The 20733-nt window shown below is 38.5% G+C and overlaps 4 protein-coding genes across 4 annotated transcripts; 3 read left to right on the top strand and 1 right to left on the bottom strand.

Moving 5' to 3' along the window:
• The first annotated feature begins 2051 nt into the window (after positions 1–2051).
• On the top strand, positions 2052–2986 carry LOC121746582. The gene has a single exon (XM_042140473.1). The coding sequence runs from the start codon at positions 2179–2181 to the stop codon at positions 2734–2736; it is 558 nt and encodes a 185-aa protein (XP_041996407.1). The 5' UTR covers positions 2052–2178; the 3' UTR covers positions 2737–2986.
• Positions 2987–7398: 4412 nt separating this feature from the next.
• LOC121748460 (ubiquitin receptor RAD23d-like) lies at positions 7399–10865 on the top strand. Its single transcript, XM_042142832.1, has 12 exons — positions 7399–7588; positions 8442–8603; positions 8739–8792; positions 9041–9111; positions 9291–9368; positions 9462–9633; positions 9751–9891; positions 9967–10035; positions 10129–10176; positions 10256–10365; positions 10461–10539; positions 10634–10865. Exons 1-12 carry the CDS (start codon positions 7523–7525, stop codon positions 10748–10750), a joined length of 1167 nt encoding a protein of 388 aa, XP_041998766.1. The 5' UTR covers positions 7399–7522; the 3' UTR covers positions 10751–10865.
• A 2939-nt stretch (positions 10866–13804) lies between these two features.
• Positions 13805–15187, top strand: LOC121746748 (ACD11 homolog protein-like). Its single transcript, XM_042140674.1, has 5 exons — positions 13805–14063; positions 14144–14387; positions 14456–14628; positions 14704–14849; positions 14923–15187. The coding sequence occupies exons 1-5, from the start codon at positions 14008–14010 to the stop codon at positions 15027–15029; spliced, it is 726 nt and encodes a 241-aa protein (XP_041996608.1). The 5' UTR covers positions 13805–14007; the 3' UTR covers positions 15030–15187.
• Positions 15188–15189: 2 nt separating this feature from the next.
• Positions 15190–17844, bottom strand: LOC121746747 (dihydrolipoyllysine-residue acetyltransferase component 4 of pyruvate dehydrogenase complex, chloroplastic-like; the record flags this gene model as incomplete). The annotated part of the gene is made up of 6 exons (XM_042140673.1): positions 15190–15505; positions 16003–16086; positions 16154–16224; positions 16307–16394; positions 16474–16665; positions 17029–17844. Coding segments are annotated over 6 exons (1356 nt in total), but the record flags the coding sequence as incomplete, so codon positions are not given.
• Positions 17845–20733: the final 2889 nt, after the last annotated feature.

Genomic DNA, 20733 nt, shown 5'->3' with positions numbered 1-20733 from the left:
AATTCACATTCAATTTGTAATGTTATTGTAACTTTTTTTCCTCAACTTGTAAAACCAACTCAAATAACAAAAAAAAAACGGTTCTACTTTATAATATAGGGGCTTTTTTGTAATTATTTATTAATGAAAATGTAACCATTACTATACACGAAACTAGTTTATGACTTTATACAGCAAGCATCTTAACTAATTAAAAAGTTGAATTTTTTTCACGCCAATTAAGACAATGTATTATTCAAAGACAAAAGAAAGTCATAGTATGAAGAAAGAAACACTGATTAATGGAAGACCAAATAAAATTTAAAAAAATAAGTGCATAGTCTAATAAGGAAACTACACCCAAAAACTGTGTATAATATATGCACATAGATTCTGCATTGCAGGCTTCGATATAGAGATTATCACCAAACATTTTAAATTTTTAATTAGTAGTATCTAGTTAGATTTTTTTTTTGAGAGAGTGGACCACAAGGTTGTATACTTCATAAAATAAGGTATCGTCGTTTCATGATGTGGAATAATTGGTGTTGTTTAAGTGGGAAAAAAGGCAAAAGCAAAAAATTAATTTGTGGTTATAATTGTTAAAGTTAGTGGTTTTATTCGGATTTAGAGCATATTTTTGTGGGCAGGCTGGATTTCTAAATTATTGATCGATGGGGCATCGAGATAATTATTAGATCTACAAAATGACGAATTTACCACTTGTGTTGGTTGATAAAATAAATGATTAGTCAACCTAAAACGGTGCAGTATTTTGGAATCAATTTTGCAGCATAGAATTCCATGGGTCCAAGTCCAACCAGTAGGTTGTACATTCATTTTAGGCATAAAATTTAAAAAAATAATGCATTAAAAGTTAAAGTGGAAAGAGTAAATACAAGAGGAAAAGAGAATAAGAAATTCTACAGTTTTTATCAAATAATTTGACAGTTTATTAAAAAAATGGCAAATAGTAAATTAAACAGAATACATATTAGTGAGTGTAACTAATATGGCCATCTCATGAGTCACCTACGTTGGCCCATTAATCGATTATCCAAACCCATCCAGTTATAATAATTTAAGTTGGAGCATTTATAAAAAAATTAACAATATCAATAATAAATAAACATCGTCATACAAAAATTTGATCCTTTATTACTAAGCAATCAACATTTTAAATATATCATTATACACACGAATAATATACTGCTAATTCCAATAGTTAATACTCACATTTCGTAACCGATCCATATCCCTCCATTATTTGGTAGATGTGCCGTCTGCATGACATATTCAATTAGATTATTAAGTTTAATCTGATCATGACTTAATAGGGTAGCAGCATGTAACACACATCATACTACCATATTCAAGTCCGTAACGCTGAATAAATTGAATAATCAAATTAAATCAAAGATTGGATTGGAGTTATCTAGATGGTTTGCGTGGACCTATTTGGACCATTATTTATTGAGGCAGGCCTATTGTATCATGTACGGTTGAATAATTGACAAACAGAGCCACCTTTTATTGAAGCTAATTGCTTTCTTATAAATTAATCTTGAGTTATTTTATTCATACTAATAAACCATGCTATGTATTTTTATGAATGGTTTCGGTTAAGCTTTAAGGCATAATCATACTATATTCAATTGTAATACTATATTCAATTGTAATGTATTTTCTGCCATCGTTATTTCTACAACGTTTATATTTACCTTGAAAGTGATTTTGAATAATTTCGACTGTGCATAATAGCCCACAAAATGTAAAGTAGAAATATATTAAGTACTTGTCTATGATACTAGGTAGGTAGGTGTTAATTGAAAAAATTAAAATGTTAATTGACACTGCCATATCGTGTGGTCCCTACTCCCTTAGTCGGACCCCAAACCAAAATTCAAATCCAGTTAATTACGCAATTCTAAATTCCACACCAGAAAATCGAGTAGACACGTCAAACCAATAGCTTCAAAGATGTTTACGATTGACGAGACGTTCGAGATGTGGGTCCCCAGTATTCCTCCGTCGCTTTCATCATCCCATCTTACCTATAAAACCCGATCATCTCTTCATCCTTTGGCAACGCAGATTTTGCATTTTTTCTCTCTACAATTCTTAATTGACTTTCAATTTAACTCTGCTCTGCTGTGCTAATCTATATATTGTTCGAAGAGGTTTTTAATTTTTTGTTAAATGGAAGAAGTGGTGAGGAAACGATTCCGAGAAGATTTGGATGAGGCGGAATCAGATATCGATTCGCCGGCGGTGAAGCGGCTGAGGGAGGATCTATTGGACGGTGTTGACGACGACTCTGATTTCAGCACTTCGACGCAGGATCTAGACTCGTTCATGAAGAGCTTTGAAGAGGAGATCACTGCCTCGCCGGCTTCCGGTCTCATCGCCGGAGCGGCGAATAGCGGAGTCATTGATTTGGCGACGCATCCCGGAGATTCTCAGCAAGATCTAGGGTATTTATTGGAGGCTTCCGATGACGAGCTAGGGATTCCTCCTCCGACGGCTTCTCCGGTGAACGAGTTGAGCACTGAGTTGGTGACAGTTGAGTCGGACTCGTCTGAGTTGCGGGACGAGTTTTGGGAAGCTCCGGGTTACGATACTTTCGGGTTCGGGTTTGGGCAAGTTGAAAATAGTAACGGTGACTATGTGGCGCTGGACGGTTTGTTTGACTATTCGGATATGGGATTCGGGTCGGGTGATGTTTCGTGGAGACCCGAAACGTTGCCTGCCCAGTAGTTTTGTCCCCACCGTAATATGCTACTGTTAGGGTCAATCGAGGAATATTTTTAAGTAGTATTACTTACATTTTTTAATATTATACTTTTATTTGTTTTGATACTGGTAAAAAACAAGAAAAAAAAGTGACGAAATACATATACAGATATGAAGAAATTTGTTGAAACTGAGTATGTAATCAGACTCTCCGTTTTGATATGAACCATGTAAGGTCATAATTTTGACATGAACCATGATGAAATTCTTGAAATTACTACCCTTTATTTAGTTCTACGAAAAACGATGAAGATTGTTGGGAATTAATTTATGCAAAGCATGTTTTATAAAGAACTAGAGCAAAATTATTTTTTCAGGCAAATTCTATGTTAATACCATCCTCATCCGTGCTCTTGTCAACGAGTATGGATGTGGGCCCGGATCCACTTTTACGCCCTACTCTTAGGCAAGAGCACAACACCCATATCCGAGCTCTTCCGCAAGGACAAGCTCAATAGTCCCATTATTTTATTATTCAATTTAAATAAAAACATTTCCAAAAAATTTAAATGCATTAAAAATATCCGGAATACAATTACAAATTACAAAAAAATAAAAAAATATATAATTAAAATCCTAAAAATTAAAGAGTACGTAATTAAAATCCTAAAAATTACATAATTAAATTCATAAAACTAAAAAAACCCACTACTCATGGCCGAATTTGGCCCAAAATTTGTTTCATTAGGTCTTCTTGTAGCTCAATGTGGGCTTGTGTATCGCGCATTGTGTTCCTTGTTTCGATCCTCTCGCTCACCGTCGTATGCACACCTCGGCGTGGGGGAGACCTCATGGTTGAGCTTCCGGCTTCATCCTCGTCGTAAAAGCTAGCCGCCATCGGTCCTTCGTCAGCTATAATCATGTTGTACAAGATAATACACGTGTACATGATGTCGGCGATATTTTTCACGTACCACAGCCGAGACGGGGCCTTCACAATGTTGAATCGGGCTTGAAGGACCCCAAAAGCTCTTTCGACGTCTTTCAGAGCGGACTCTTGCCGCTGCGCAAAAATAACCCGTCTCGGGTCTTGCGAGTTGCTGAGCGTCTTCACGAAAGTCGACCACCTTGGGTAGATACCATCGGCGAGATAGTAACCCATGTGGTATGCATTTCCGTTGACAGTGAAGTCGATCACCGGTGCTACACCATTCAAAACATCATTGAAGAGTGGTGAAGAATAGAGCACGTTCAAGTCGTTGTTGGATCCGGCAATACCAAAATATGCATACCGCTTCAAGGATAAGTGTTGGGTCGTCGCCTTTGTGGCCGCTTAAGTGTTGCCCCCTTCAACCAGACGAGCAATTCTTCCACCTCCAATGCATGGAGTCAATGCTGTCAAGCATACCGGGAAAACCATGAATTGTTTCGTGAAGACAAAGCAACCGTTGGCGATCATCGGTGATGGGTGTCCGAAGGAATTCCTCACCAAAAGCTGAACGAACGCCGTCGCAAAAAATTTAAGGCAAATGATTCCAGTTGACTCACCGACATGCAAATACTCGTCGAAGAGGTCAGTTGTTTGCCTAGTAGCAAGTTGTCGGATGTCACGCTACACTTCTGCAACGCTGAGAGACTTTGCCGACCAGTTGCGTCTGTACTTGTTTGAAAGTATTCAACACAGGCGAATAATGTGTTGACAATACGCATAAACAAGCGTTTTGACATGCGAAAACGGCGCCGAAAGTAATCTTCCGGAAACCGCGGCTGGTCGGAAAAATAGTCGGCAACGAGTCTTTCGTTGGCTCCCTCACGGTCACGATGGATGTAGCGGCGAGTTGATCTAGTTGGTAGAGGATGAGAGGTGGGGGTATTCGCGGTGACATAGGCTTCATAGGTGGCACGATATTATTCATAGTATTCTTGTTCTTCGCGCTCCGCTTTCGCAATGAGATTGGTGAAATCCATTTGAGAGGGTTTGAGTGAGAGAGGAAGATGTAGATAAGTTGTATGAAAAAATATGAATGAGAGATGATTTGATGTGAAAAATGGATGATAAATGTGTGTATTTATAGATGATTTTGGGAATAAAAAAATAAAAATAAAAATAAAAATCCAGAAAAAGGTAAAAAAAAGGCATATTTTTGGGAATCTAATTTTTTTTGGTATTATTTTCAATTTTAAAATAAATAAATTTCTAACGGAAATGCCGTTGGCCAATCAGAAAGTTCCACATCAGCTGCTCGCTGGCACGGACGTGCTCGATGCATCGAACAGCGCCGCGCCAGCGGTAAGGGCGCAGCGGCGAGCAGGTGGTGCCGTGCCGCTAGCACGGACGGACGGACGAGTGTCCACTCACCGCTGCGGATGCTCTAATATTTAAAATATGACGTGAGAAGATTTTGTGATCGGCAGAATATTACTCCTTCCATAAAAATATGAATATTAAATTTTAACACATAATTAATAAAGTATGACACATATTTCACTATCTTTTTTTCACCAACTTTCCTTCGCTTTACCAAACTCAAATGAGACTCCCTAAAGTGAATGGATGGAGTATTTTTACTAATTTCATCCCTTAAAAGTAGAATTTATTTTCATTTTGGTACATTCTTTAAAAACCGAAACTTTTTTTAACTTCCTATTATAGAAGTGGATCCTACAATCAACTAACACTACTTCCAATATTTTGCTCCTATTTTCTCTTATTTTACTAATTTTTCTCTCTTTTTCTCTTACTCTACTATTTTTCACTTGAGTGAACTACATAAATTGTATCCGATCTTTCATTTTCGCACATAAATGGTATCTGATCTTTATTTTATATCATTTTTTTTACCACATGACAAAAATAACCCTATGTACCAAACATGTGATTTTTTGTTATAGAGGATTTTTTTGGAAATTTTAATTAAATAGAACCAATTATGTGATTTTTTTCCTTCCATTCTTATTTCTTTTTTTCTTCTTTAGTTTATTCTTATTTCTTTTTTCTTCATTTTCTTCTTTATTTTTAGTATTTTATCTTCCTTTCTTCTTTCTTTTTTTCTCCTTAGTTTATGTTTCCTCTTTTTTCTTTCCTCTTCGTTTTCTTCTTTCTTTTTAGTGTTTTATACATACATCTAATTGCATTCATAATATAAATCAATAACAAAATACCTAATTAAATAAATTATTTAAAGTAATTAAATCAATTAAATATTTTAAATTAAATTATTTATACTCATTTTAGGGTTTAAACACCTAACTAAAACTATTCAACTCTTTATCATTATTAATAAAATTCACAATTTTAAATTTTGATTAAGACTATATTGATTAGTTATTAATTTAATATAAAATAATATTTATTGTTTATTAATTATTACTAGCTTTTACTATTATAACAATAAAATTGATATAATAATTAAATATAATTATAAGTATAGTTATGATTAAGTATATTTAAATGATATTAAAAAGTAAATTAATTATTAATTTATAACATCAAAATAATAATATTAATATTGATTAATAATAATAGTATAAATAGTGAGGAGAATGAGAGAAGATATTATAATATCACTTTTGGTACTAGTTTTGTCAATGCCCAAAATATTCTTTATGACATGAATGGAAAAATAAATTTGTTTAGAGGGTATTTTGGGGTGAAAATTGCATCAGGTACCAAAAATGTGATTTTTAGGTACCAAAATGATATAAAATAAAGATTAAGTATCATTTATGTGTGAAAGTGAAATATCATGTATAATTTAGATAGTTCACTATTTTCCCTTTTACCTTATCAATCGTTGGATTAAAAGTTTAAAACCCATTTCATTTTCTTACCCATTCACTGTGCAATTTTATAGTACACCTTTTAAATACTAAGAAATTCATGTTGCAGTAAGTTTAGCCCAATTATAGTTGGCAATAACCAGCTCATATATAATGGCATATCGCGGCCCAACTTTTTTGTTCAAAAGGTTTAATTTCTCATATTAGGCCCAAATTTAAATAGATAACCCAATTAGCCTTGACAAATTTAATTTTCATAATAATATTAGTAATAACTAATAACAATAAATAATCTTGAATTAAAAGGGTGTAGTCAAGTGAGATGAGACTCGTCCATCCTTAATTAAATGGTAAGGGGATAGATTTCCGTTTATAGATATTGAGCAATCTTAAATATTTGGATCAGTTATCTCATCCTTCAAGATATCTACGAATCAACACAATGAATAATCAATTAGTTCGGTGATAGATATAATTGGTCCAATAATAAAAATGAATAAATAATCGTGGTAGTAATAAATCATACCATTTCCCACACATTTGATGCATATAGGCCCAAGAATAAATCAAATTTATTTAGCTTCATAGAGAAGCATGCATAAATAAAAGGATTATTCATTCGTCACATTATTAATTTAAATACATTAATAAATTAAAATTAGTAGAAAAAACATCCAGAAAAGCTATTAACATACAGATAAGCCTGAGGTAAGTCTCATCCAGTTGTTGGAATCGTAGACAAAACCTAGCTCACTTTTTTATCTATAACCCAACAAAGGCCAACCTCGGATATCGTCCGTGATTTCCACGCACCAATCATACTACCTCCCCTCCCATCCGTCTTCCACGCGAATGTTAGAGCGAGTGTATCACTCCCACTCAGAGCTGAGATACTGTGGAAAAATATCTCTCTCAAGGCAAAATTAAAGTCCCCGGAGAAATTATGCCCTTGCTCTTCTACATCTTTTCTCTCAAAACTCAAAACTAAATCCTCCAAAATCCGTATCAATTATTATTGTAACAATTAAAAATGAAGATTTTCGTGAAGACGCTCAAGGGCACCAGCTTCGAAATCGAAGTGAAACCCGAAGACAAGGTTTTCTATAACTCCTATGTTTTGATCTTTCCTAATTGTGTTGTTTCACCTGGAATTTTAATCGATGATGAATTTTTACGGTTTTTGGATTAACTGATTCATTTATTGTGGAGATGTTGTTGTTTAATCTAGTATATCATGATATATCTGTGATTTTACATGTTGAAATCCTCCTTTTCCCATTTCAATTGAGAAACTGTTCAATTGAATTTGTTGCTTTTAAGCATTTACTTGGTTTTTATGCTCATGGACTCATGGAGCAATCGATGGGGCGTAGAAACTATTCAACAGTACTATTCATTTGGCGTGTGCTCGTTTTAGTGTGTGATTTATGATGAAAATCACTTGTGTGATTAAAATTCTTTGGTGTTATACTTCTAGTCTTCTATTGCGATTTCCTAATTAAGTGATAATGAAGCTTAATAGTAGAGGTCGATGTTTCAGATAAGTAAGGTATTCAAGTGAGTTGATGTAGTGTTTGAAACTTGACAATCCCTTTAGTTGGATTATGGATTTAGTAGCTTCTGCTGTAGTGCTTGAGTCATTAAGAAGAATATAAGCAGTGTCTCTGAATTGTGTTGATCATGGTGATTGTGATTCGTTTGTGGGAATTATCGCCACTTCACGGTAACACAAGTGCGAGAAGATTGTCATCCCGATCATACATTAGCTACTGGACGTAATGCTTCTCATCCGGTGTTGCTTAGGGTATTCCACCAGGTGTTCGAGATGACTTTATATGAACATTGATGTATCTTATATGCCATATTTAAATTGGTGAATATGTAGAATAAATTATTAGCATTGTGTTTTGGGGATTTGGCTTGTTTTGTTGATAAGCTTTAATGTCCAGGTTGAGAATGTGAAGAGAATCATAGAAACTACGCAGGGAGCCGATGTTTATCCTGCAGCACTGCAAATGCTTATCCATCAAGGGAAAGTTCTTAAAGATGGCACAACACTTGATGAGAATAAAATTGCTGAAAATGCGTTTGTTGTTATTATGCTGTCGAAGGTAACACTTCATTTATTGCTAATTCTTGATTCATTAGGAGACACACAGCAGATGTGTTCTCCAAGCTGGACTTTAACCTACGGTTATTATCCGATCGGTTGTCCTTTTGTTGTGATTTCTTTTTTGATGTTGTAGAACAAGGTCTCTCAAGGTGAAGGCTCAACGACATCAAGTGCACCTACTGTGAAGGTAACAACAAACTGGATGCACTAATAATGTTGTTTCTATTTTCTATATCTGTTAAAAAATCATTTAGATTCATGTATTTAAAGTTGCAACTCCAATTATCACTCCTATAGTTTGATGCCCCACACCAATGTGTGTTGACCAATTTGCTCATATTGACTAATTAAAAATGCCATTTACAAACAACATTCTAGAGGCTTTCGTGAAGTTTGGCGTACTTTTGTAAATCATCTGTGCTTTATGTTTTCTAGGCGCCCAGATCAGGTGAATCACAGCCTACTGCAGCTCCAGTATCAACAACCCCTCAACCTCCTGTGGCTGTGTAAGATTTTGTTACCATTTACTTTTAGTGCTCGGTACTTTGTTATTCTCGGACCTCGGTGCTCCCTTCCTCCCTTTCTGCCCCCTACTTTTCTTGGATGCATGTAGCACATTGATAGAATTTTATATTCATCTTAAATTTATTTAGTGGCCAGAGCTTAAAATTAATTTATTTTGCAGGCCTTCACCCGCTCCTGTTTCTGTTCCAGCTCCTGCTGCTGTTCCTTCTCCTGCTCCTGTTACAGCTGCCAATGCTGTGTGAGTATCCTTCTAATGATATTTTATACAGATTTTTTTCCTGCAATTGTGCCATTGTGGCTTTCAGGACTCTCACATCCGGGTTTGTTGCAGGTCGGATGTTTACGGACAAGCTGCATCTAATGTAGTATCAGGTAATAACCTTGAGGGTACTATCCAGCAGATTATTGATATGGGTGGGGGAATTTGGGACAGAGACACAGTTGTGCGAGCTCTTCGTGCTGCTTTCAATAACCCAGAGAGAGCGATTGATTATTTATACTCTGTGAGTGAGACTTCTATCTTGGCTGTTCTCAAGCTTTCTCCATCACGCGTTTAACTTGAATCCTTCAAATAATAGTAATTACACTGGTGGCGCGTTCTTGTTTGTGATGCATCTCAGGGGATACCTGAATCAGCTGAAGCCCCTGCTGCACCTGGTGGAACGGCTGTCAATGTGCCTGTACAACCTCAGGAAGCTGTGCAAGCAGCACCTGATCTTGCCTCTGGACCGAATGCGGATCCACTAAATCTTTTCCCACAGGTTATTCTATAGAGGATCATTACATCGAATGGAAAATGCATAGTTGATGACGCAGATATGATTATGTCTTAACAGGGTCTCCCAAATATGGGTCCGAATGCTGGTGGTGCAAACACCCTAGAGTTTCTACGTAACACTCCACAGGTAGTTTTGAGGATTTTAAAAGAGCTCAACGAAGCATGAACTCTCGTATTTGCTTCTAATATTTTTGAATTATTTCTTAATCCTTTGCATCAGTTCCAAGCACTGAGGGAGATGGTGCAGGCCAACCCTCAAATCTTGCAGGTTCGCTCTCTTTCTCATCATATCTTCTTATTCCTATGTCGAACAGGCATTGCCTGACGAGATTTGTCTTTCTTGGCAGCCCATGCTTCAAGAGCTCGGAAAGCAAAATCCTCAATTAGTGAGGCTGATTCAAGACCACCAAGCAGACTTTCTTCGCCTGATCAATGAGCCAATAGAAGGCGATGAAGGGTATCTCTAAATTGCAATAATACTAAAAACATGTTCCTGTCATTGGAAGTGGGGTTCTGATTCAATTTTTTTTATTTGTGTGATGTTGATTTCAGCAATGTAGAGGGGCAGCTTCCCGGAGCAATGCCTCAGGCCGTGACAGTTACACCAGAGGAACGCGAGGCTATAGAACGGGTAACTTCTCTCCGAGCAGAACCTTCTCTACAGATGCACACTTTTCGGCTTCTTGAATATGTTTTGTAGCTAACGTATGGTACTGTTTTTCCAGCTTGAATCTATGGGGTTCGACCGGGCAATAGTTCTTCAAGTGTTCTTCGCCTGCAACAAGAATGAGGAGCTGGCTGCAAACTACTTGTTGGACCATATACATGAGTTTGAAGAGTGATGAAATATTAGCATTGAAGTCAATAGCAATTATCTATTCTGAAAACCCTATTTTCTCAGTTCTTATTGTGTGCATATTCTGAACTTTATTACCCATCTTTTTTTGGAGGAGTTAATTTATATGGCGTGATGCTCAGAAATGTATTAACTCCATCTCTTGCCCCCCTCCATTCAAAATTTTCAAAAGCACCATCTAAAATAGTTCCATATAATTGAAAATTTAAATCAGCATGACGTAGGAAGTATTTGTGGAATTTCTAGTATTATTGCATCAGATATTAATAATCAATTTAGCACATAACTAGATGTGATTAGTTCACTGATTGGTTGATTTATTTAGCTTATCTTAATGATTGTGATCCTGTATATTGAATTTAACACAGAGATAAAGAGGGGGAGATTAAAAAACATGTTTTTTCAATGAGTATTGTATTGAATTTACCAAGTAACTGAATCAAATATTTTTTAAAAAAATACGTGAAGTAAATGCACGACATAATGAATTTAGAAATAAGAAGAGAAAAACTCAATCCTAAATCAGAGAGAGAATTATCATTATGCAATATGACATGTTAACGCGCCATAATCAAATGCCCGGTTCCCACCAAAATAATTAATGATGTGTTCATCAACAATTGCTTAGAGCATCTCCAATAGCGGCGAGCGCACCGGCTAGTCTATTTTTGGCGCTCGCCGGTCCGCTCGCCGAACTATTGCAGCCGGCGAGCGCACGCCGATTCCCGAGCGCTCGCCGATCGGCTGGCCGCTATTATAGGTTCCCGATCGGCGAGCGGAAATTTTATTTTTTTTTATTTAATTTTTTTTATGAAACTCATTATTGGTTGTTTCTCTTTTATAGAGACATCCGTGAATGGTTTATGTTCCACTTTCGATGTGGGACAAACTCATTCTTGGTTGTTTCTCTTTTATAGAGACATCCTTGAATGTTTTATGTTCCACTTTCGATGTGGGACAAACTCATTAATGAGGATGTTGTAATGTTATTTTAATTTTAATGAAGTGTGTTTTTTTAATTAATGTACTTTTTAAAATTTTAATATTATTATTGAATTTTCCCGTATCTGTGTCATAAATTTAATTATGTATTTTATGTGATTGTTAATTATTTGTTTTTTATAATTTTGTTTATTGTGTCTAGGCTATGGCTGGGCTATTGCTTGTCCAGTTGCTTGTCCTGATGATGTGACAGGAAGAGTTTTTAGTGCTGATGATGTGGCAGTTGGAGTTTGTGGCTGGGCTATGGTTTGCCGATTCTTATTATGGACGCTCTTGCGTGAATTCTACTAGATTTTAGGTAAATTGAAAGGGACACGGAAATCCATTATTCACTCGCGGTATAATAATTGCTTCTTTGAATAGCTTTACTTAATTTGAATAAGCACGTCCCATGAATAATAGTAGTAACATCTTCTAGTGTACTTTTTTAATAGGAGTAGTATTTCATATTTTTTATACATTAGTATAAAAAATAGTCTTCATAATTAGCGTCACAAGTTTTCATCCTCTTGAAGGATTGGTTGAATAAAGTTTACCAAATGCACAAGTTGAAGCGGTTAGAAAGCTATAGAATATCACAAATGAAAAAGAAGTTTAAGAAGATGAAATGGTTATGCGAATTTGGTAAATAATGCACAAAAATCAAAAGTCGGATATTGAAAGATTTTAGTTTTTTCCAAGTATGGACTATTACTTTTCAAGTACTCAAGTTCCAGATTTTACATATGGTTGAAAAATAATTCGTATTAGCTAATTTTTTAAATTGTAAATATTTTGAACTTTTCGCAATTAAAAATTATGTATAAAAAAATTTGTGTTTTCATCATCTTGTAAAAAAATTAAACCCCAACACATCCCATCCCAGCGCAGTTCAAGAAATATAAAAATAAATCAGCCCAATCCAAGTCGCTTCAGACATATAGGCCTCAACTAGCATATAAATACCTTATTGAATCTGGTCGATCCTATCCATTTGGCGCCTCCAAATAAAAGTGTGAGAGAAAAAAAATGTTGATGTATACAAAATTTTATAACTACCATATTTGTCGTCTTTTTATTTAAAACTATTTTTCAAGGGAAAGATATTACACTTTATATTTTTTTAATGTATTTTATACTATTTTTTATATTTTTTAAAAGTAATTTACCTTTCTAAATACATTTTTCCTTTGAAACGTATAATTCACTTTTTTTTAGAAGGTAAATAAATATATTTTTTTTCATTTATCTTTCCTTTTTGGAGAAGCTTTTAGGAATAGATGCTTACTATAAATAAACGTGTACTAATTTTAGTGGAAACAAAAAAAACTACTATTTTTATTTAGACGGGTACTATCTAAAAGTAAAAAAAAACTCTCAAATGAGTTTCCCTCCTTATAATCATGAGTTTGTGTCTCTTTTTATCAGTGCAGTGCAAGAGATGAATAGGTAAGAGCTAATTTTACTTCCCCGTCTATGAAAATTAGTCTTTGATAGTAACTGGAGTATAAGATTTATGTAAAGATAGTAAAAGTAAATGGAAAAAAAGAAAATAATAATTGATGTATTATTCACTAAACATGGGACACAGTATTTTAGAAATATAAAATTACCATAAATTAGATTTGTATTTTTTTTAATGAATGGATTAAAATTGAAAGATTGAATTATTTTATTGTCGAGGGATGGAGTACTCATTATTCGCTCTTATCCTAACACTGGAATCGGCCCAACTAACAAGACTTTTACTTTGAATATATTCTACTACAATAACTTTTTGTGCGTGTTGACATAATTTTATTAATTATATGGAGTAAGTTTATTGCTATATTTCAAACTTTGTTAATTGTATGTTTGACTCTACAACCTTCAGATTTTGAGTTGTTTTTCAAACGAATCCAGTACCACACATCTCAATGCCCACCAAAACTATAAATAACAAATTAATTTGTTATAATAGTCTTCATACGTGTTAGATGCCTATTCTTAGATTATGACAACAAAATTTGATATCCAATTTCAACCTAGAATTTTGTAGAAGTAGATAAGTCGTCATTATAGACAAACAAAAAACCAGAAAATTAATAGATTTAACGACTTTTTCTAATTCTAGAACTCCTATCCATAAATTTGCATTTTTTCCTCCCAAACCATTACTGACGGAGTATATAAACTCTATTTTCTCATTTTTTCACATTAACCATCTTTCTCTTCTACAATTTCCGTTTTCCTATATCAAAAATCTGTTTGATTTTTTTTGGAATGGCCTCCAAATTGCGTTCCCTTTTATCAAGATCAGGAGGCTCATTCAAGGAAAGGTAAGATTTTCAATCTTCTCCTTCCATTTCTTGATTTTTTACATGCTTGATTTATTTAATTTTTTTGCAAATTTTTGAAGAAGCGAAAGTTTTGTGAAGAGCTCAATAACGTCAAGGCGTGAGGAGGATGGTGTTGATACTAAGCTTACGCCGCTGTCAGCGGTGGCGGACGCGTTCGAGGACCTCTGCGCCATGGTGAACGCCGGCAGCTTCGACGGCGATCTGGATTTGAAGAGCTTCTGCGACGCATGCTCTCTTGTCTCTGTTCTCTTTACCTGCCTTGGCACTGCCTTCAAATTTGCCGAGTTAGAATATGGTGCTAAGGTATCGATCTCATTAATTACGATGTTTTCTACTATAAACTGTAATTAACCTCAATTCATGGTTTTCAGGTGGGTGGGCTTAAAGGAGCAATAAAAACACACTCAACATTAAACAGAATAATAGATTATGACATAAAACAAGGCACGGTTAGGACACAAGGAAGCCTAACTCGTCAGCTGAGAAGAGTGAGACAGGGCATTGATCTCATCTCAACTCTGTTCAAGAATTTTCTCAACTCAGAGTATGTTTTGCTGCAAACTAACAACATTCATTCATTCATAATCATGGCTAATCGGACCACATTTTGACATTGCAGTGATCCAAGTTTGAAAGAAGCAGCCTCATCGGCTTATGCCAAAACGTGCGCCCCTTACCACACTTGGGCTGTGAGAACAGCTGCTTCTGCTGGGATGTATGCTCTTCCTACAAGGGAACAGCTGCTCGTCAAACTAAACGAGACTCGTGAGTTCTCAAGTTCCCCTTCTTCATTTCTGCAGAGTGTGATCTTGCCCTAAAACGGCGGTTTTCTTAACAGATGAATCGGCAGAGAGGGAGATGAGAAGATTCATCAAAGCCTCAGATCCTATCATAGAATACATTGACAAACTCTACACTAAAAGGAATATCAGCTTGGATTGGTGAGGCTGCTGTGGAGGTTCAAATGGGTGATTTTCTGTGCTTATAGGTCAGAGATATTATGTGTAGAACTAACAATGAGGTATCCATTTAATAGGTGACCAAATGGTACATGTATGTATATGCAATATCTTACCATTTATAACATCAGTAAGTTATGCTAATCTTTATTATAAGAAAACCTTCTGCATCAATTTCATTAAAAAATTTGGGAAATGGACATCCTCCTCCTCAAATAGAGGATTCAAAACTGCCTTAAATAATTTTGATTGCAAGAGTATAATATCAGAGGCAAAGAAAAAAACACTAGACTCTTCAGTTGGCTTCACTTTATTCAGTGTAATGCCTTGCAAGACTTCTAACCGGCCATCTTTCGTCTACATTGTCAAGCTTTCCGGGTTCAGGATGATTTTTGCAAATGTTTGGAGGAAGGCAGCTAAGTCAGCACCATAGATGATTCTGTGGTCAGCTGTAACGTTCACCTAAAAAAAGAAGTTTTTGGATATCATTATATTGCCAACAAGAGAAGGAAATTGAACAATTTCTCAGTAAACAATAGCTCTAATCTACAAGCTAGGTTTTCAGCAAGATGAATCATATTACTAACTGCTAATAAGTTTCACAAATTCCACCTCTAAAACTGGTTAGCCATTACTTCCCCTAATCTTAGGCCTTTTGATATCTTATAACCTCGTAAAAAAACTACCATTTCCTTATATAACCTTAGTATATATAGTCAGTAGTCAGTACACCATAAAATTATCTCAAATATTATTTCACAATCACAAATAGGTATTGTTATGTCTTCCTTTTATTGGGTGTATGGTTGAAGCCAAACAGCTATATGCGTCTTCTGGTGAGTCCAAAAGGACATTTCTCAAATATAAGATCACCCATCTCTCTAATTTAACATCTTTTCTAAACCTGTAGGTATTGTTTTTGATGAAATATAAATTAATACACAGTTTGGTGAAGTTACCAGCATCTGGTTTTTAACTGTGAAGAATCCTTCTTTGTCAGCTACAACGGTAGGCTTTGATGCCCCCACGGCCATTATAGCTCCCTGAACAATTAACTTGGTAAATAATCATAACTTTACAATACGTATAATGTTATATTTAAACCATCACCTGTCCTGGCGGAAGTATAGCATCAAATCTATCCACTCCAAACATGCCCAAATTAGATAATGTGAAAGTCCCTACATATAGGTAATGTGATTCAGTCTCAATGCCATATGTGTTCTCCAAATTAATACAGATCCAACTCTATGAGTACACTACCTGAATTGTATTCTTGGGGCTGAAGTTGCTTCGCTCGTGCCTTATCAACTAGCTCCTTCCACTTCTTAGACAAGAGATATAAATCCAACTAGAACAACAGCACACAACCAAGTTATGATCTTGCAACAACAGTTACCAAATAACAAGAGAATCAAGTAGCACTGCACCTTATCAGCATCTTGAAGCACTGGTGTGATCAACCCATCATCCATTGCCACAGCCACAGCGATATTTACACTGCTGTTGTAAGTAAAGCTTTTCCCATCTTTACATGTTGCATTCACCACCGGATGTTGAACCAGTGCCATTGCTGCAGCTTTTGCTAACAAGGCAGTCATGGTAACAGCCTTTGCCTTCACCTATTATCAATTTAATAATTCACATTACTATTAATCTACCGATTTCATCAATTCATAGCACACACCATAATTACTGGAGATAAAAATCCTTCAACCATAAAGTTCTTAATTTCTATTAGCTATGGAAGACCTAATCTATTCAACTAACTGGGGAAATTGAGATCAACTCAGCAACCTTTTAATCAGATGTATACATAGCATCAATGGATTTAATCACATCACAAACTCATCAACTCCTACCATTACATAATAATTGAACATGAAATTCCCTCATTCATTAAGTTATGAATCATCAATTAACTATGGAAACCCTAACTTATTCAACTGAATTTGGGAATTCGGGATTGAATTGAGCATTTGTACCTTCTTATACAGAGCATCGAGCGCATCCGTTGCAATGGGATAACCAACTCTAAAAGTAGGCACGGAGAGACTCTCGATCATATTCCTCGATACCGCCGCCTGCATTGTCGTAAACGGCACTATTTTCGCCCCTGGGATCTCAGGATAACTCGCTGCAGCCTTAGGCGGAGATGCCGCCGCAGGAGCCACGGGCGCCGCCGCTGCAACCACATTTGCCTTTGGCGCCGGCGCGATTCCAGACGCTTTCTCCACATCCTCGGGCGTAACTCTACCGAACGGCCCCGTCCCTACCAATTTAGTGATATCTACCTTATGCTGCTTCGCTAATTTCTTCGCGTAAGGCGTCGCCACCAGCTTCCCCGGAGTCGCAGCGGCCACCGGAGCTGGAGCTGGAGCTGGAGATTCAGCTTTCGAAGCAACATGAGCCGACTCCTCGACTGGCGGCGGCGGCGCGGCGGGCGACTGCGCGGTGGCTTTAGCCCTAGCTTCGGCGATTTCGGCCTCGGTCTCGGCTAGAAGGCCAATCGCGGCGCCGACGGGAGCCGTCTCGCCCTCGTTGACGACGATTGCAGCGAGAATTCCGTCGTAGAAGGTCTCAACGTCCATGTCGGCCTTGTCGGATTCGACGACGACGACGGATTCGCCCTTGGAGAGGACGTCGCCCTCGGATTTGACCCAGCTGACGATTTTGCCCTCGGTCATGGTGGAGCTGAGGGCGGGCATGAAGATCTCGCGGATCTTGGCTTGGACGAGGGGGAGGCGGGGCTGCCTGAGGAGGAATGCGGAGGGGCGGATGATGGATCCGCGAATTTCTGATGTTAGTAGATGCTGGTAGAGAATGAAGATTACGACACAAAGAATTTACGTGGTTCGATTTACTGAAGTAAATCTACGTCCACGGGAAGAAGGGAGGGCAAGATTGTATTGCTTGATCTGGGATTACAGCTTACAACACAGACTTGCTATATGGTATTTTATCTCTAGAGAGCTTAACCCTTTTCTATCTGATCTAAGTTCTATTTATACATTGAACTAGGATCGTGGTTTGCAGCCCCACTAACAAGATCGTGGGTGAGCAATAACTGCTCAATAACTGCTCAATAACTGCTTCGTACCACTAAATAGATCGTGGGTATAGTGGAGGTCGTGGAGGCCTTTCATGAGTCCACTAACTCCTAGTTCGGTCGAATGCTGAGACCGAACTGCTGGACTTTACCGATCAGCTCTTGCCGATCTGAGAGGAGAGCTTGACTGGTCGGCTTTTACCGAGCTGTAGGCTGAGTCCGAACTCTTTGGTCGTGCCGAACTCTTTGGTGCCGAACAGATACTCTTTCTTGGGCTCTGGGCTGATGGGCCGTCACTGTTATTGGGCTTGCCATTAGGGTTTAGTTCGTACCCCATCACTACCCCCCCGAAAAGCGAAGTGAATCACTTCGGCGAGGTGAGTCACTTCGGCATTCTGGATAACGGTAAGGGGGAGGCTGACGTCAGGGGACGTGCCTTGCATTAAATGCGACAGTAAAATCCGGCCGTTGAATCCTGAAAAGGTGGGATTCGAAACGGTGCGACGATCTTGAAATCTTCGCCGAATCTGATAAATACCTCCTTTCTTCATCATTGAAGCACTTTTGCTGTTGCGTCTTCTATACTCTCTCTTTCTCGAGAAATTTTCTTCCGCTTTCAAGAGCTTCCTCAGACTTTCTTCACCTTCAAAAAGTAAGAAAAATGGCTTCTATTTCTTCTTCGGAGTCGGGTAGCAGTAGGAGAGGTGGTAAGGGGTCTTCTGGCCGGAAAGAGTCCGGGGAGAAGACCGTAGAGTATTTCCATAGTATTTTGAGTAAGGATACTGTGATATCCCTACCCGAAAAATACTTTTTTCCTGGGGGGAAGGTGGTGGTACCTGACGGTGATCATAGGGCTGACTCCCCGCCGGAGGGTTACGCCACCGTGTACGAGGCCTGCTTAGAATGCGGGCTTCGTTTCCCCCTCCCTTCTGCCTTTATAGATTTACTAGATTTTTTTCAGCTTCCTTTAGGCCAGGTGACTCCGAACTCTTGGAGGCACTTGTCGGCCTTTGCTGCCGAACTCCGTGAGTTAGGAAGGGATTTGTCTTTGAAGGCGATCCTTAAATTCTTTCAATTTAAGAGGAAGGGGTCTTGGTTTTACTTGATCCCTGTACAGCCCTTTAGGGCCTTTTGTAAAACGAAGTGGCCGAAGTGGCAAAACCGCTTCTTCTACTATGATAGGACCGCGGCTCCTAGTTTTCCCTGGAGAGGGCCGAAGTCCGTTATCCGTCATCCTCGGCCTGAACCGTTGGACGAGCTCGATGGCGAGCTCAACAAGATTCCCATAGTTAGGAAACAATACACGGAGTCTGAGCTCGTCAAGGGCGACGTCGTGTTCGACATCTCGTCTTCGGACGAAGAGGCCGAGGGTGAGGATTTCTCTTTATCTTTATGCTCTACTGCTTGAACGAAGAAAACTAACCTGGCTTTCTTGCTTTTTGGCAGTGTACATGTTGAATAAGGCTATCCGAAAGTCCTCCGAGCTTGTGGAGCCGGAGAGGCAGAGAGCCCCTCGCTCGGCGTCTGAAGCCGAGAAGAATCCGAAGAGGCAAAAAACCTCTTCTTCGGATCCGAAAGAGCCGGAGCAGTGTTCGGCTAAAGGGAAGGGGAAATTTCATGAGTCCCCAAGAGTGCCGGGGAAAGACCTGGTCATCTCCGAGGTGGTTGCAGACATCCCGGAACACGTCCCTGAGCCTTTTCAATGGCCGACGAATTTTGTGGAGGTAAGCTTTCTGACTTGGCTTCTTTTCCACATTTTTTGATGGCCATTGTGTTGAGTTTTTTCCTTGTTCATCTTCAGAGAGCCAAGCTCGTCTCCGTGGAGCTCTCCAAAGCATCCCACGACTACGAGGAGATGCAGAAGGAGTTGCATCTTGCTCGTAGTCTGGCCGAACAGGCTGAGGCCAAATTTGAGAGGGCCCGAGCTGCTAGGATCTCGGCTCAGGATGAAGCTCGGTCAGCCAAAAACCAGCTCATCATCCTGCAAGAGCAGACGAAGCACCGGGAGGCTCAGAAGGAGGCTGCCGCCGTGGCTGCCCAGGGGGAGGCTCTCCGTGTTTACACGGAGAAACTCTTTTTGAGCAGCCAGTTCTCGGCCTTTGTCGGTAGTCTGGTAAGGCTAATTACCGATAAGGGCGAGCAGGGGGCCGACGTCGTGCTGCCTCTGTACAGCCGAGAGATAGCTGCTCGGCTTCAGAATCTGCCGCTCCTTGAGGAGCTCGCTTCATCCTCGGTCCTGCTTTCTGCAGACCGAGTCCGGAGTTGTCGAGCTGATCGGGACGAGAACCTGGAGGCTATCTTTGCCTCCGTGGGACCCGTTTCACCCGCTTCGACTTACAACGGAGAGGGTGAGGCCGAGCCGCTGGAGCTGGAGGCCGAAGTCGAGCGGGCCGGGCATCCGGAGAAGGAAGCCGATCAGGAGGCGGAGGCGAGGCCGGCAGGATGCGAGGCCGAGGCTGAGGTAGCTCAGGAGAAAGAAGCTGAACCAGACCGAGGATCCGGAGACGAAGCTGGCGGAGTATGATTTCGTCTCCCTTCTCTTAGTCTAGTTTCTTCCTTGTAAAATGGCCTTGAAGCCCTCCTAGTGTAAAAAATTTTCCTTGTGAATGAAAAATTCTCTACACTTGTCTTCGTATAGCTT

Source organism: Salvia splendens, chromosome 9 (assembly GCF_004379255.2).
Source record: "Salvia splendens isolate huo1 chromosome 9, SspV2, whole genome shotgun sequence".
Taxonomy (NCBI): Eukaryota; Viridiplantae; Streptophyta; class Magnoliopsida; order Lamiales; family Lamiaceae; genus Salvia; species Salvia splendens.
Note: the sequence above shows the minus strand (reverse complement) of the source record. Positions and strands in the feature narration are given on the sequence as shown.

Bases quoted from the DNA above. Each gene is read 5' to 3' on its own strand.
- LOC121746748 (XM_042140674.1), top strand. From the start codon at position 14,008: ATGGCCTCCAAATTGCGTTCCCTTTTATCAAGATCAGGAGGCTCATTC. The intron at 14,388-14,455 runs GTATCGATCTCA...CATGGTTTTCAG, and splicing joins AGTTAGAATATGGTGCTAAG to GTGGGTGGGCTTAAAGGAGC. The intron at 14,629-14,703 runs GTATGTTTTGCT...TTGACATTGCAG, and splicing joins AAGAATTTTCTCAACTCAGA to TGATCCAAGTTTGAAAGAAG.
- LOC121746582 (XM_042140473.1), top strand. From the start codon at position 2,179: ATGGAAGAAGTGGTGAGGAAACGATTCCGAGAAGATTTGGATGAGGCG.
- LOC121748460 (XM_042142832.1), top strand. From the start codon at position 7,523: ATGAAGATTTTCGTGAAGACGCTCAAGGGCACCAGCTTCGAAATCGAA. The intron at 9,112-9,290 runs GTAAGATTTTGT...TTTATTTTGCAG, and splicing joins CCTCAACCTCCTGTGGCTGT to GCCTTCACCCGCTCCTGTTT. The intron at 9,369-9,461 runs GTGAGTATCCTT...GGTTTGTTGCAG, and splicing joins GTTACAGCTGCCAATGCTGT to GTCGGATGTTTACGGACAAG.